Source organism: Rana temporaria, chromosome 1 (assembly GCF_905171775.1).
Source record: "Rana temporaria chromosome 1, aRanTem1.1, whole genome shotgun sequence".
Lineage (NCBI taxonomy): Eukaryota > Metazoa > Chordata > Amphibia > Anura > Ranidae > Rana > Rana temporaria.
Window position 1 is genome coordinate 353,304,600 of NC_053489.1, and position 15,313 is coordinate 353,319,912.

The following is a 15,313-nucleotide window of genomic DNA, read 5'->3' on the forward strand; positions in this document are numbered from 1 at the left end:
GTGGGTATACACTCAAAAGGTTCAAGGTCTGGATGTCATAGGAATAAACCACAGCCCTGAAATTGCATAGCACCCTGCAGCCAACTCACTTGTTGCATCACATACCAGCGTCAATTAAAGATGGCTCCAGTGCCAAAAGCAAAACACAGGCTAACCCTGCTGTTGTGGGGTCTAGTTCAAGACATGCATCAAGGGTAACCAATTCAGAAACTGCTAGTCAAGGATAGGGCAATAAGCAGTCAGATCTTGATAGAAGTATCAGTTGAAGAAAAACACTGGCTAAAGATAAAAAAATAAAAATAACCAAAAACAGAAGGGGACTATTCCCTAGGATACTAGTAAAAAAAAAAAAACTGGAGCTGCATTGAGTGCATGGGGTTATATGGGTACCCCCCCCCCCCCCCCAGCAAAGCTTGTGCCAATGTCCATCACCTAAAGCAGCATATAACCCAAGCGTTAACTCCTGTGTCCAATACAATTTTCATTTTATCTTGTTTTACATCTTCATTTTGCTCGTCATCCTGTCTTTATACACAATTGATAAACATAATTGCTCTTGACCAGTTTCCTGACACTGGCAGACTGCGCCTGTGCAATGTGCAGCTTCTTGTAGACTCATTGGTAGAGTGACCGCAGCGATACACAACTGGCAACCAGAAACAGAGTGCTGTTACCCATAACAAAAGGGGTATTCATTGTAGGATAACCAATTATTCTTCTATGCTGTAAATAAAAGCTGCAGATATAAACACATTGAAATTACATGGATATGTTAATGCTCCTATAACATTAAGGACTGGGTAAAAAATAAGTGAATACAATCAATTCCAAAGCATGACCGTTTTGCAGTTGAGTACATATGCAAGCCATAAAGTCTCTCTGAATAAACAAAACTGTACACAATTTGTATTTTTTTTATTATGGTTTCCACATTTATATCACAATTTGTCCACCGATAGGACGAAAGTTAGCAAAGTTGCTCTCTTCTGCATATCAGAAATACAGAAGTCTTACTGTACATTCAACTAAGGCTTTGTTTTTTTGATGTATTTTTTTTTTATTTTTTGCAAAAAAAAAACCCAAGGAAAAAAAAAAAATTAAAAAAAAATCGCGTTTTGATGGAGATCCCATAAGGCAGATTACATCTAAAAGGAATGGTAGCAAGTAGTTAAAGTTTTTTTTTTCTTTTTTTCCCCTAGCATACCAACTGGCCTTATGTGTTCGGCCTCTGGACAATTTAGAAGCTGGTAGCACCATCCGTCACCTTTAAGTTTTTAAAACTAGGGTAATTTAAAGAACTTTTCTCACTAGGGGCAAAATGAACACAGTTCATTTCTAATGTAGAGATGCTGAAAACACTGAAATATGGTTAGAAATCACATGTGTTGGGGCTTGAACAGGTTTCAAACGGTGGAAAGGTAGATTTTATATTGGGCTTATAAAAGGGAAACTAGCAGCAGCTTACATATCTGAACTGTGTGTGATGGTAGATGAGTACAACAAAAACTTTAGAGAGAAAAAAAATATATATATGATGGGGAGGAGGGAATGCTTTTTTAAGACTCTCCCCTAGTCAACATAAAGGGATCAGCTGTGATGCTTGGAACTGAACACTTCTATACTTTGCGCCTCTTTAGACACTTTACTGTCAAATTTTAAATTGAAATAAAATCTGAAAAAGGAAAACATTAATTCAAATAAATAATGCATACTCTGTTAAGGTAACTTACTCTCAACTTATTTAAATCCTCTTTCACATAAGATTTAGGTACCTGTCATATATATAATTTTTTTTTTTTTATTCCAGCCCTTTCGCAGGTACCGGAAATATTCACCTTTTTTGCAATCTTAGGGTAGGTTTGAACTTAACACTTTATTTATTTTTTTCCATATATTTTATAGCTCACTTGCTATAGGAGTTTCAAAACTCCAAGTGGAACCCCCCTTGCACACTGTTCCATTGCATTTCTTGACCCCCCTTCTGTAATCCTTTGCCAAGTTATCTGGTAGCAGCATTTAGCACAAAAGAACATGTGTGGCAGACAGAGGGGGGGAGCTCCAACAGGGGAAGAGAATTCCCAGGATGTAGTGGACACAAAGCTTCCCTTCCAGGCTCTACTCCCCCAACCCTTCACATCCCCCAAAAAAGGGAACTTAACTCAATCAAATTTTCCATTTTGAGCATTGGTCGCAGAGCGACCCATGGTTTGCAGTGAAAACCACAGATATGAGAAAGCAGATTTGGGACTGGTACTCAGTCTAGGCAGACATAAGGCAAGACGTTTAATCTACCATCATCACCATGAGGGTCCAAGGAGATGCCCTGCGTCCAATCAAACCAGTTGCCTTGTGTATCGTGACAGCCATTGACACCAGGCCAATGTTGATTATGAAGTCTGTCTACGTCAGCGCTAGTCACTTCCCTGCTTTTTCCAGGCAGCTCACTCGGTAGGGCAAGTGGCACTAAAACATGAGTCTTTCTAGCTTCCCGCTTACTGCATTCCGCCTGTTTTAAATATTCAGACATATAATAATGTGCACTCTGTGTATGTACACCAGAGGAAGACAACAAGCTGCTCTGACGATTGAGATAGGACTGAATAATCCCAATTTGAGACAACTCCTTCCAGTCTGTCTGTTCAAAGGGACTTGGCAGGCCGAGTTTGGGGTCTTGTTTGTCTGTCTCAGTTCTGTGCTGTTCTGAAGGGGCTGAAGGGGCTAAGGGGGCTGAGGGGGCTGAGGGAGTTGAAATCTCTGCCTGGGATGGATCTTTGTTTGTTAAAGGTTTTATTTGCCCAGTTATGAAATCAAATTTTAATTTACGATCCTTTTTTACTCGAGTTTGTTTGCTATTCCCATCTGCCGAGTATCCTTCTTGATCTCCTCGACTACGAGATTTCTTTTTCTTGCGGCTGTCTGAACCAGAGGCTGCGTCATCGCTGTCCATTTTTGAGGACTCTGGTGAGTAGCTACTGCGAGGTGTTTGAGGATCTGTGATAGGCTGTCCACTACGATGTCCATGTGGGGTGTGCTGTTGCGTTACCCTAGGTGACTGCTGAAGTTGGTAGTCAGTAGAGACCAACTGCTCTACAGACCTATGAGGTGAAGAGACTGCAAAATCCCTTCTAGGAGATTCTAGTCTTTTTGCTATGGCAGGGGGTGTAGAAGGGCGCACAGGGGATTGAGAAGAGGGAGGATGTGCAGTGTCTACACCAGGCAGCCTTTGAGAGGGGCTGGGCGCAGAACCCTTTGGTGCATATGTGGTGTGCTGCCGTGCCAATAGTTCTGCCCTAGTGCCACGAGGGCTGTAAGAGGAACAGCGTGGACTTCGTGGCTGAAGAGAATGGGTTTCTTCTAACCCTACACTGTGCTGTTGTAGGACGGCCACTTTTAATAAAGAGGAAGTGCTTGAGTGTTTTACAAGTCCAGGGGAGTTGGTGTGCGGCCGGACAGCATTTACTGGGATTTTACCATGTTTATCATTTTCAGCAGTCTCCAACCTGTTAGTCTGTGAACTGCCATCAAGAGAACCAAGTAGGTTTTCCGGAGGACTACCTCCTATTCCATTGGTGGGGAGTGGTGAAGAATTTTGAAACGGCTCCTGATTCGGTTTGCCCACTTTGCAAGCAAGCCCTTGGGTACCATCTCTATATTCCCCTTTTCTTTTTCGACTGGCCACCTTTTCAGCCTTGGGTGAATGTGCCTTCTGGATATCATTCCTGCCCTTAAGGTCCTGAAGAGGCTTTCCGCCCAACAGTGCAGTTTGATTGGTCTCTATCTTACAGTTGTGGGTACCACCACCATTTGCTGAACCTTGGGTGTTGGGAGTACCTCTGGCAGCCTGCTCAGCCTGTACTGGCTCTATCAATTTCTGCCAGCTACGTAGCAGTTTCTTAGCACGTTTGGCAAGGTCCTCGTTACTGGTCTTTTTACGAACATCATTAATTAGCTTTCCAAGTCGGGTTTCCTGTAAATAAAAAAAAGGAGCTAAAATTAATATATTTTTTTCCCCCCCTCCAAGGAGAATTTTGACTCAGATATGCTTCATATAAAAATACCACCTTCGCACACACTATGGACATTAAACTTGAAAACAAGCCCTATCTAGCTGCTTGTGCTGTAAACAATTTTGTCCTAAAACAAAATCCAAAGCCAAGTATTTTGTTTCTAACAGTTTACAAAATACCTGCAGGTACATTAAAAGGCTGGCAGCCTACTCTCATGGAAATCTCTGTAGCTCTGCTGTAAACATTAAAAACGAAATTTCTTCACAATGTCTATTAGCTGCAAAAGGTGAATGAGTGTTTTATATTTAAATACTGTAGGGCAGGGATATGCAATTAGCGGACCTCCAGCTGTTGCCAAACTACAAGTCCCATCATGCCTCTACTTCTGGGTTCCATGCTTGATGCTGTCAGTCTCGCTATGCCTTATGGGACTTGTAGTTTGGCAACAGCTGGAGGTCCGCTAATTGTATATCCCTGCTGTAGGGTATATATTTCTGGCATGGGTACAATTCGAAGAGGTTCTTATTCTTTAACCACTTGCCGACCGCTGGCTTTATGGTGGTATATCTGAATGATGCCTGCAGGCATCATTCAGATATCAGCATTTTCAGCCGGCGATTCCCTACACCATAAGAACGATCATAGTGGCTGTTCCACCGCTTGATCGTTCTTACGGGCGGAGAGAGGGGACCACCCCCCCCGGTGCTTCTACAGACTCACCTGTGCGATTGGCGAGAGGATCCGTCGGCCCCAGATGTTGATCATAGAGATTTCCGGCAGACCAGATGGTCGCCGGAGTCTCTATGATCAGAGGCCGGGCACAATGTTATGACGTCGCGCCCGGCCTCTGCATTAGCTTTGGCTGTGATGTTTTTATTTTAGGCTTCCCAGCCTAGAGGTGAGATGTGGGGGTCTTATTGACCCCATATATCACTGTAAAGAGGACCTGTCATGCCATCTTCCTATGACAAGGGATGTTTACATTCCTTGTAATAGGAATAAAAGTAATACATTTTTTTTTGGGCTGCGCAAATACCATGCAAGATAAAAAATTGCAAAAAAAAAATAAAAAATATATATAAATGTTTGGGGGTTCTATGTATTTTTCTAGCAAAACAAAAATATGATTTTTACATGTAGGAGAGAAATGTCAGAATTGGCCTGGTTAAGTGGTTAAAGATGTCATACACACCTCCAGTGCCTCTTTGGTAATTGGATACTTCTCCAAACTGGAGATCACTTCCAACACGGCCACCATGTTACGAATCTGGAGAGACAAAATGTAAAGCAATTTAGAGATTTGGATCAAAGTTGGAACAAATTTACAAAAACGTGCATCAGACAAAAACACCTGTAAAACAGCAATGGCCATTGAAAAACACAAAAGTAGTTGGACAAAGAATTTTTATTTTTTATTTTTTTTAAAAGGGGTTAGCAGGGATACCAATCCTTATATAAAATTTGTAAAAAGTTAAAGGGGTTGTAAAGGTTCATGTTTTTTCACCTTAATGCATCCTATGCATTATGGTGAAAAAGCATCCGACGATTACCCCCCCCCCCCCCCCCCCATTTTACTTACCTGAGCCCTGGAAAGTCCTGCATTGAATGCGCTCGATCGTTGCCCGGGCTTCTCGACTCTTCATTGGATAGATTGATAGTGCAGCCATTGGCTCGCGCGGCTGTTAATCAAATCCGATGACGCAGGTGCCGGGGCAGAGTCCTGTAATTGGCGGCTATGGACGCTAAACGCAGGACTTGGGAGTGTGCACGCAAGGTAATCCCCATGGGAGAGCACTTCCCAGAGGGGTTATCTGAAGCGGGGAGGAGCCGAGAGAGCCGCTGAGGGACCCCAGAACAGTTTTGTCATTTACAATCAAACTGAGGCCTCCAATGAGGCCAAACTACATTCACGTGTAAAAAACTTCAGAAAAGGAAATTCAAGTACAGTCTGGTGGAAGCTGCAAATCAGAATCCTGAGTCACATGGTATGCGGTGCAGAGTTAGAGAATGAGATCTTCACACAGTTGGTTTGGCTTGTGGTAGATGCCCTCTATTACTCTGCATGAAGCAATAGTAAGCCTACACTACTTTGACCAGCAGATGTCCTCATAAGCACAGTTTCCATATCGCTCCTCAAAAATGTTAATCACTGCTACATAAACACAAGAGAAGAGCAACACATGTCACGGCGGTCACAAAAAAAAAAAAAAAAAAAAAAAAAAAAATCAGCGAGGCCAATTTAAAATCATCATCAAGGACATTGAGTAAAAACAAGATTTACCTTACGAGTAAACCAACAAAATATTTTTTTTGCCCAGTGAAAATCAATCCATTTTATTTCATATTTTGAGGCCACACACTCATAAAATACCACTTTCAAAGTTGGGATTAATGGCAACAAAATAACCAATACCACAACGGCACTGAATGCAGAGACGTCAACTTTTAGATCCCAGCCACAAATAAAAAAGTAAACTTGCAACAGTACCCCCTGAGGCCTGTTGAACAGGTATTTAGGAATTACATAGCACCCATCAACAGTTTGCACAGCACTTTACAAGATAGTGGGAGACTGTTACATTACAATAACAGAAGGATCATAGGCAGTGCCGGTGCTAAAACTAGGGCAGCCGCCTAGGGTGCCTGGCCACTGGTGTTCCTACCCTCTTCTCTCTGCAGCAAGAAACTAATGCTCAGCATCAGCAGGCAGATGCCGTTCCTTCGCACCCAGTGTCATAGGCGCAGTGGTGGCGAAGGACTGTGTCCTGACTCCTGAATGAATGGAAGCAAGCAAACATTCATTGAGGGGCACTGGTGAGGCTGCATTTGATGGGCACTTCATTAAAAAAGTGGGGTATACATGGGCACGGGTGTCACATTTGGAACCTTTCGGGGGGGGGGGGGGAAGGGGGGCAGATACCTGCAATACAGGTATTTGCACCACTTCCGGGTACAGATGCCCACGGAATCCCGCTCCTTCGCCCAACCCCCCCCCCCCCCGTTGTGTTCTGGGAAACACACGGCTCCCAGAACACAGCGGGGACCAGTGAGGAAGGCGCAGCGCAACTCGCGCATGCACAGTAGGGAACCTCACAGAGGATGGCGGCGGGGGAAGCTCCGCTTTAAGACCTGATATTGCGATCACGTGACCAGCCGGCGCTCTCTCCTCCCATTCAGACCGACATCAGCAGAGGAATCTCAGCCCCGCCCACTGCATCTCTCAGAGGAGAAAAGGAGAAAGCTGGCCAGTCATGTGATCGCAATCTTGGCAGTGAAATTAGGTAATTGCAGCACTTATTTTTTATAAAATCACACACAGAGGAAGATACAATAGGAGGCAGTGCTGATGGTGTATACAGGTTAGAGTGGCTTAACCACTTTAAAAGTGGTTCTAAAGCCTTATGGGTTTTCACCTTAATGCATTCTGTGCTGCAGCTCCCCACCAAACCTCCCCTTTTTTGTTACCCAAGCCAGATCCGAACTAGCAATGTTCACGAGTACAGCGGCACCTGCCGCTCTCTATCTCCCCAATTGGACAGAGCGATAGCAGTGGGGGCTCATTGGCTGTCAATAAAAACCTGCGACACGGGAGCTGGGCTCGGGAGACAGAACGCACAGGTGCCCCCATGGAATGCGGCTTTCTGTGGGGGCACCCGACTAAAAATGGGGGCATGGAGCACTGGCCAGGTACACCAGAAGATAAGGATTAGGGCTGCTAAATGCTAAAGCATTGCACAGAGCAAGTAAGTATAGATGTGCGATTTTAATACAAAAAAAAGAAAAACGCTTTAGAACCATTTTAAATAATCCATTAAAAAAGATTTATAAACTAACATTCATTTTGGTGTTATGTTTTGAGAAAAATAAATGCAGGTTTGGGTTTCTGTTCTGGTGTGCTGGCAGCCACAACAAGGCCTGTTACAGCAACATGCCAGAGCAGACAGGTATAAAGAGAGAATTACAGTTATTAGTTTAGCCGATAATGTCTTTTCATCTTTCCCTCTCAACTTGCAAGGGCATAGTGTGTGTCTGGGTGAGGCTGGAACTGACACCCCGGGTAAAAAGCCAGTCCCAGCTCTACACAGGCACATCACCTCCTGACCGATTTGACCAGGGTTGTGCAGGAATAAAGGAGACACTTTTCATCTCAGAATCACATGGAGTTCTTTAAAGTGGTTGTAAAAAAAACTAACACCTGCATAGCATACTAGCTCATTATGTAATACTCACCTGGGATCGAAGCCCCCGCTGCGGTGGTCGACACAGCCCCAGCTGGCGACATGTTGCCAGCTGGAGCTACTTCCGGGTATCACGGCTCCGGCACTGTGATTGGCCAGAGTCGCGATGACGTCACTGGTAATATGCGTCATTGCTTCAATGCGCATGTGCCGATTACGACAGCACATGCAAATACAGGAGATATCCTGGGTAGCTACAGATAAGCGTTATAGGCTTAACTGTAGCAAAAAGTGGTCTGCAAGGGTTTACAACCACTAATAATAACTGCAGCAGCTACTGATGTACCAGCGTCATTACTGCAATGGAGGAGTCCATTTACAAGCAAACAGTGGGTCCCCACTCAGTAAACAGACTTCTCCAGCACAGGAAAATAACTAGCATATCAGGAGCTGCTGCCAACTATTTCCAGTTGACTGTGCGAGCTCAAAATTGCGGCTGGTCATTGAGGGCCTGGATTCTAGCAGAGCGCTCCTACTTAGAGGCATAGTGAATGTGCTTTACACTGCTCCAGTTATCAGACAAAGTATGTTTCATGTGGGATGATACAATCCTTAGGTGGCTCATCTTGGCAGTCATTCTGCATGAAGTGGTACCGATTACACTTTCAAAGATGGCAACCAGAATTACAACTTTTAATACAAAACGGCACAATACGCAAAAGATCTGTTGGATGTAAGCATATGCTCCAAAAGAAGCCACAACGCACTAATCTATAAAAGTACCAATACAAGACAAACTTTAAGTGGTTCTAAAGCCTAAACATTTACCTTAAAGCCTCGTATACACGATCGGATTTTCTGCAAAGCCTCAGACTTTTGTCCGAAGGGCACTGGCCAAGAACTTGTCTTGCATACAATTGTCGGCCAACAAACATGAACGTAGTGACGTACTACGTGTTTATTCAGCTCTTTAGGCGCCACCCTTTGGGCTCCTTCTGCGAATGTTGTGTTTAGTGAGCACAGATTCTGAGCATGCGTGTTTGTACTTTTGTCTGATGGACTTGTGTACATATGATCAGAAAATTCGACAGACTGCCATCCAAAAATTTTCTGCGGAAAATCAGACCATTGTCTGATGGAGCGTACAAATGGTTGGAATTTCCGCCAACACACACTTCCCGTTGGAAAATCATATAGTGTGTACGAGGGTTAATACCTATAGCTACCCTGGATATCCCCTAAACCTGCACGATTTAAGGGATATCCCCCTGTATCTGCATGTGCAAAAAATCATTGCCACGTTGATGCATACTAGCTCATTATTATAATTATAGACATGTTTGTATAGACAAAAAAAGTTTTCCCTTTACAAAATCGCTTTAATATTGAATAGTTTGAGTTTGTTTACCTGAAGGCTTGTTCATTCTTACTGCTTGTCCTAGCTAGACTCTCCAAGGCAACTGAATTACCAAATAGGAAAGGCTTCCACCAAGCTCATTTATAACCACTTGACCGCCAGAAGCGGTCTTCGCGACCAAGCCATTTTTGTAATGCAGCACAGAGTTACTAATGGACAACTGTGCGGTTTTGCGATGCTGTACCCAAATAAAATGTGCCCCCCCCCCCCCCAATAAAGCTCTTTTGGTGGCATTTCATAATCTCTGTATTTTTATAAAGTTAGAGCGTCTACAAACTATGGGATTTTTTTATTAGTATTGGTAGCGAACAGTGACTTCTAGTAAGACTGCGATATTCTGGCAGACATTCTGACACTTTCTGGGGACGAGAGATTGACACTAATACAGAATATTATATTATATATATATATATATATATATATATATATATATATATATATATATATATATACACACTGTCACGACATTGGCTGGGAAGGGGTCATCAAAGGGTTAACTGTTACCATATTGGGGGGGGGGGGTGCTTTTGCTAAAATGTATTCCCTTGCATTGCAGGGACACATTTCATTTCTTCCCTCCTGTCAGAAGGGCAATCTGCCTTGTTTACATAGGCAGACCGCTGTTCTGCCTCTGCTCGATTGTCGGCGGACAGCGAGTCCCTACCTGGAAGAGCTGGATGCATACAATATGAGTGAAGAGGAGGAACAATTTGACAAATTCTGCCAGTCTGCATGACATATTTACAAATTCATGCAACCAAGACCTCCAAAAACCAAACACAGAACAAATTGTTTAGAAAGACATCTACAGATGCATTACAGATTTTTACGTACAGCAAAGACTCATATCCAGTACGCAACATAATTAAAAAAAAATCCCCCAGAATTCCCATAAGCAAAGACCTTTACCTTGGTCTTAACCCAAAAAAGCTGATTTCAGGGAAGTTACCCAACAGTAAAATAACAAAAAAAGGGGGGTTTGAGTTTTCTTAGAGTTTGCGCTGTAGAGAACATGCTAGCCAGAATGAAGAAAATCTGTAATCCTAAACACACGCTAGTCTCCCTTACTGCAGGTTCCATGTGGAATGTAAATGTGCAGCACAAGTCCAGCAATAAATTCAACTTCTATAACTAGAGAGCCCAACTTCTGGCTAGCATAACCACTATGCGCCTGCACACTGCACTGTAAAAAGAAGGAACTAGTCACACCCACTTTTACTACTTCTTTGACATCAACATTTTCCATATGAGCAATGTGAAACTGAAATCTGACTGATGTTGCTGAGCTTGAATTTCAGGAAAAGAGCACCTTCCCAAGTGAATGCTGCAGAGGGAGAAATGACTAAGGAACAGACCTTGTCATTAAAGCAATAACATGTCATATTTACACATCTCCAACCAAGGTGAAACAAAATAAAATATGAATCAAGGTTTTTAATTATACTAGAAGCCTTATGCCCGTTACAGGAATGTTAGTTTACACAGACTAGCTTCTCCAATAACCAAGAAGCTGAATAATGCACAACATGAACAAGTAAATTAAAACCTTGGCTTGTGAGCATAATTCATTCCAGAAACATGCTTGTAATCCAAAGCACTTGTATATCAAAGCATTGTTTTTTTACAGGGTATAAAAAAAAAGAGACATCTCCAAGTGTAGCAATAAGTTTCTAAATGTTGTACCTTCATTAAATGTAACCATATTGCTACACTTAGAGGTTCCTCTCTTTTATACTCCGTGACATGACGCTACTCTAATAATCAAAAAAAAATCGCTTGTATATCAAGGCAAAAATGTATTAAAACATTTTGCTTGTCTTGCAAAACACTCTCAAACCAAGGTTTTACTGTAGTTCCTGGAGTGCCAGCCACAGATGAGCAATATTGTAATAAAAGAAGCCTACTCTCCATTACATTATACTTTCTGGCTTACATTATTAAAGCCAAAAGTGACATTGTTTTTATACAAAGTAGACTGGAACGAAGCAGTTTCGGCTTCGTTCCCTTCTCACTTTAGCCTGCGGAAGTACCAGATCGTGAGAAGGGAGACGTCTCCCGTCTCACTCATTAGGGATAAGAGCCAAACGGCTTTTAGCCGCATCGGTTATCACTGAAGAACCGACCGCACGCTCGAAAAAAAACGGTGCGTGCATGCATCATCCCGGTATAACCCCTTAAAGTGATACTAAAGGCACCTTATTTTTTTTTAAATAACAAACACGTGTCATACTTGCTTCCACTGTGCAGCTCATTTTGCACAGAGTGGCCCCGAACATCCACCTCTGGGGTCCCTTGGCAGCTCCTGCCCGCATTAGATAACCCCTACTGGGAAGCTCTTTCCCAAGGGGGTTACCTTGCGGGCGCGCTCCTGAGTCATACACTCTGCGTCCATTTGGGGGAATAAAAAAACTGCAAGTGGATACCAATATTTTTTTCAAAACTTTTAGGCCCCCTGAGGCGGATCAGTTTTCAGTGGTGTCTGCCAGCTCATCAGGAGATCTCGTCGCTCTCCACTAAGCCGGCGGATGACAGGTCCATCTCTGGTCACTGAGCGGGGAGGGGCCCGTCGATCGCCGCTGATTCCTATAGAGAGATCAGACAGCATGTCAGTTTATCAGATCTCATCCGATTTGATCCGCCAGGAAAGATGGCGAACGTATCACCATACGTCTGATTTTGGCAGATCGCCCGTCGTGTGAAAGGGGGCAGACAGACAACACATAAAATTACTAGTGAGCTGCAATATATTATGTTTTTGGTTTGTTTAATACCACTTGTTTAATAATTGCCAACTGCTTGTAGACAAACTTTCACACAGACCTAATATACACGGATTTGGGTTATTTTTACCAAATAAATTTAGCCGTATAAATTTTGGTCAAAATTTATGAAGAGAAATTACTTATCTGCAAAATTTTACAAGAGAAACTTAAAAAAAAAAAAAAAAAGTCATTTGTAGCATAGAAAATAAAAAAACCCAGTGGTGATTAAACAACACCAAAAGAAAGCTCTACAAAATTAGAAAAAAGTAATTTGGGTACAGTGTTGCATTGGCCTGGGTAGGAAAGGGGTGAAAGTGCCCAGTATTAAAAATGGTTAAAGAGGAAAAAAAGAAAAAAAAAAAAAGAAGGAGCATAGAGCGCTACCCTCCCCCTTTCCCGGCAGCAGTACAGGGAGAAGTTCCCCCTACCAGCTGTCAGTCCGCCCACATAGCCACCTCATTCATACATAGGGCTCATGTATGAATAAAAACTACAAGTCCGACACCCTTAGCCCCAAAAAGACAGAGGGCGCACAGACCTAGTGCATCATCTTAAAACTATTACTTTATATATCACTTGCCAACGGGCTCACGCTGATAAGATGGCAGAATGGCTCTACTAGGCAAAACCCTGTATGGGTACGTTGTTGCCTTTAAGAGCGACCACGGGGGAGGCGCCAGCTACTCAACAGGGGACCTGATGCACGTGGCCAGCAGGCGCGATAGCCACCGGCTACCTGCAGGCACCAGGGCCAGCATGGGTATTAGTGTGTGTAAAAACTCAGAAAATCCATGTTCTGTCAGGGTAGAGGAGACATATTGTTTGTTCCTACCAAGTAGGAACAGTGTACTGTCTCCTCCCCCAGTCAGTCCGATCTCCACAGTTAGAAACATCAACTAGGGAACATAGTTAACCTTTTCTCTATCAGTGTCATTTACACAGTAATCAGTGCATTTTTATAGCACCGATTGATGTATAAAATGTCAATGAGCCCAAAAATGTGTCAATGCCATAGTACCAAAAAAAAAAGAAAAAAAAAAAAAAAAAGTTATTTTTCGCAGATCGCCGCCATTACTAGCTAAAAAATTAACAAAAATAAAAACAAACCTTTGCCATATTTTGTAGACGCTAACTTTATATACTAATATATGCTTATTGGTAGAACAATATATACTGGCCTAACCTGATTTCTTTTTAAAATGTGATATTAGAGCAAAAAATAGGATTTTTTGTAGTTACCGTAAAATCCTTTTCTCCGAGTCCATGGACGGACACAGCTCCTTAAATCTTGACAAGTGGGTTATGTTCCCTGTTTACAGGAGAGGACTAGGCAGAAACATGTTAGATAATTAAATACATGTTACATTAACAGAGTTGAAGAGCCCCGCCAGGGGGCGGTCCCTCCAGACATAACCCTCCTCACTGCAGCATGCAGCCTCAGTTCGTAACAAGCAGTACAAACCTAAGAAGGAGGGGTGGGTGCTGTGTCCGTCCATGGAGTCAGAGAAAAGGATTTTACGGCGAGTACAAAAAAATCCTATTTTCTCTTATCCATGGACGGACACAGCTCCTTAAATCTTGACAAGTGGGAAGTCCGCAAGCAGTGTCAAAACGAGGGGTGGGAAATACATCAGTAAAACCAATTTTAACTTCACCCCAAAACAAGAAGTGCTCAACGGAGGAGGTGCAACTGTAAACAGCCACCTGCAAAAACTAGCATCAGAAGATGCAGCCGAGGAAGCAACTACAATGGTGGAACGGCAAAAAATTGCCGATACAGACCAGCGATTGACGCGTCTGTACCAGATCACTAGACGTGGCCACTAACCTTGACACCCTTGTGGTGGAGACGAGCGGCCAGGAGATCTATGCCCTGTGAGGTTTACCTACCTGCAAGGGAGCCGCAGCACCAAGCACAAAGACCAGTAGACCTGGTCCAGCATCTGGCGACTCCATAGACAGGGTTCACATCACCTGGAAGTCCCAGGCGTACTCCCACCCAGGCACTAGCCAGGCCCGACCCTGGGTAGCTACAAAGACCAGATGAGAGCGGGCACATACAGGGAGGTGTGGCCGCAGATCCACGCAAGTCCAGCGACTCAGAGCCGACTGGACCCCCCAGGTGCCCACAATCCATCGTAAACATTGACCACTGGAAGGAAGAAACAAACTTCCCGGACCGAAGAGTTGGGGGATCTCCGTCACCAGCTCAGAGAGACTGACTAGGTGGCGCACCAGAATCTGATTTCAGAGACAAGCGATTTTTACCACCTGGACAGTATTTCCCCCCGGAAAACCCGAGTGTGGACCTGGGCATAAAGTACCGCTTCGAAGGAGGCTACCCACAGGCCCCGGACCAGCAGGTGCCCGGAGAGAAGACCGATTGCGTGATGCCAATATCTTCCCCGCAGACTGAAGCGTCTGCAATTTCTCCGGGGGAAGAAGGAACTTTGCCACGAGGAGTCCTGATCAACCCTAGATACTCCAACGCTGAGTTGGAACCTAGCATGCCCAGGATTTGAACCCTGGGTCGCCACATGAAAGGCGGGCTTGCTGCCACTGAGCTACACCTTCTGGCCTAAATTTTTTACACCCACACGAATCTTCGGAGGGTCTGAATGGGAATATTACGTCCACTAGGTCTGAAATAGAAGCTGCTCTCACAAAAAGTCGTTTAAGTAGCCAATGAGGCAAAGCCTCGCTGTCCCAACAAAGTTAGGATAAGTGCTCCTAGCTGGAAACGCATGGTGCTGACGCCAGATCAACAGGGAGGGCCACAGGCTGACAGACCCTCTATCACCATGAAGCACAGAAAGAACACTTACATGTGCAAAACAGGACATGCATGTATGTGTCCCTGACGTCCGAGGACGCCAGGACTTCCCGGATGGAGCGCAGCAACCAAACTCCATGCGGAACTACCCGATGTTCACAAAGGTATTCAGGGCC

General features: G+C 43.8%; 1 protein-coding gene across 3 annotated transcripts in view; it reads right to left on the reverse strand.

Moving 5' to 3' along the window:
* Positions 1-898: 898 nt before the first annotated feature.
* MED26 (mediator complex subunit 26) overlaps positions 899-15,313 on the reverse strand; it is a 57,178-nt gene continuing 42,763 nt past the window's right edge. For all 3 annotated transcript variants that reach the window (XM_040321065.1, XM_040321060.1, XM_040321069.1), the window contains 2 exons: positions 5,200-5,274; positions 899-3,967 (listed from right to left, as the gene is read on the reverse strand). In XM_040321065.1, the coding sequence (XP_040176999.1) occupies positions 2,255-3,967; positions 5,200-5,274 (1,788 nt within the window). In that variant the 3' untranslated portion in view covers positions 899-2,254. The remainder of the gene's footprint in view (positions 3,968-5,199; positions 5,275-15,313) is intronic.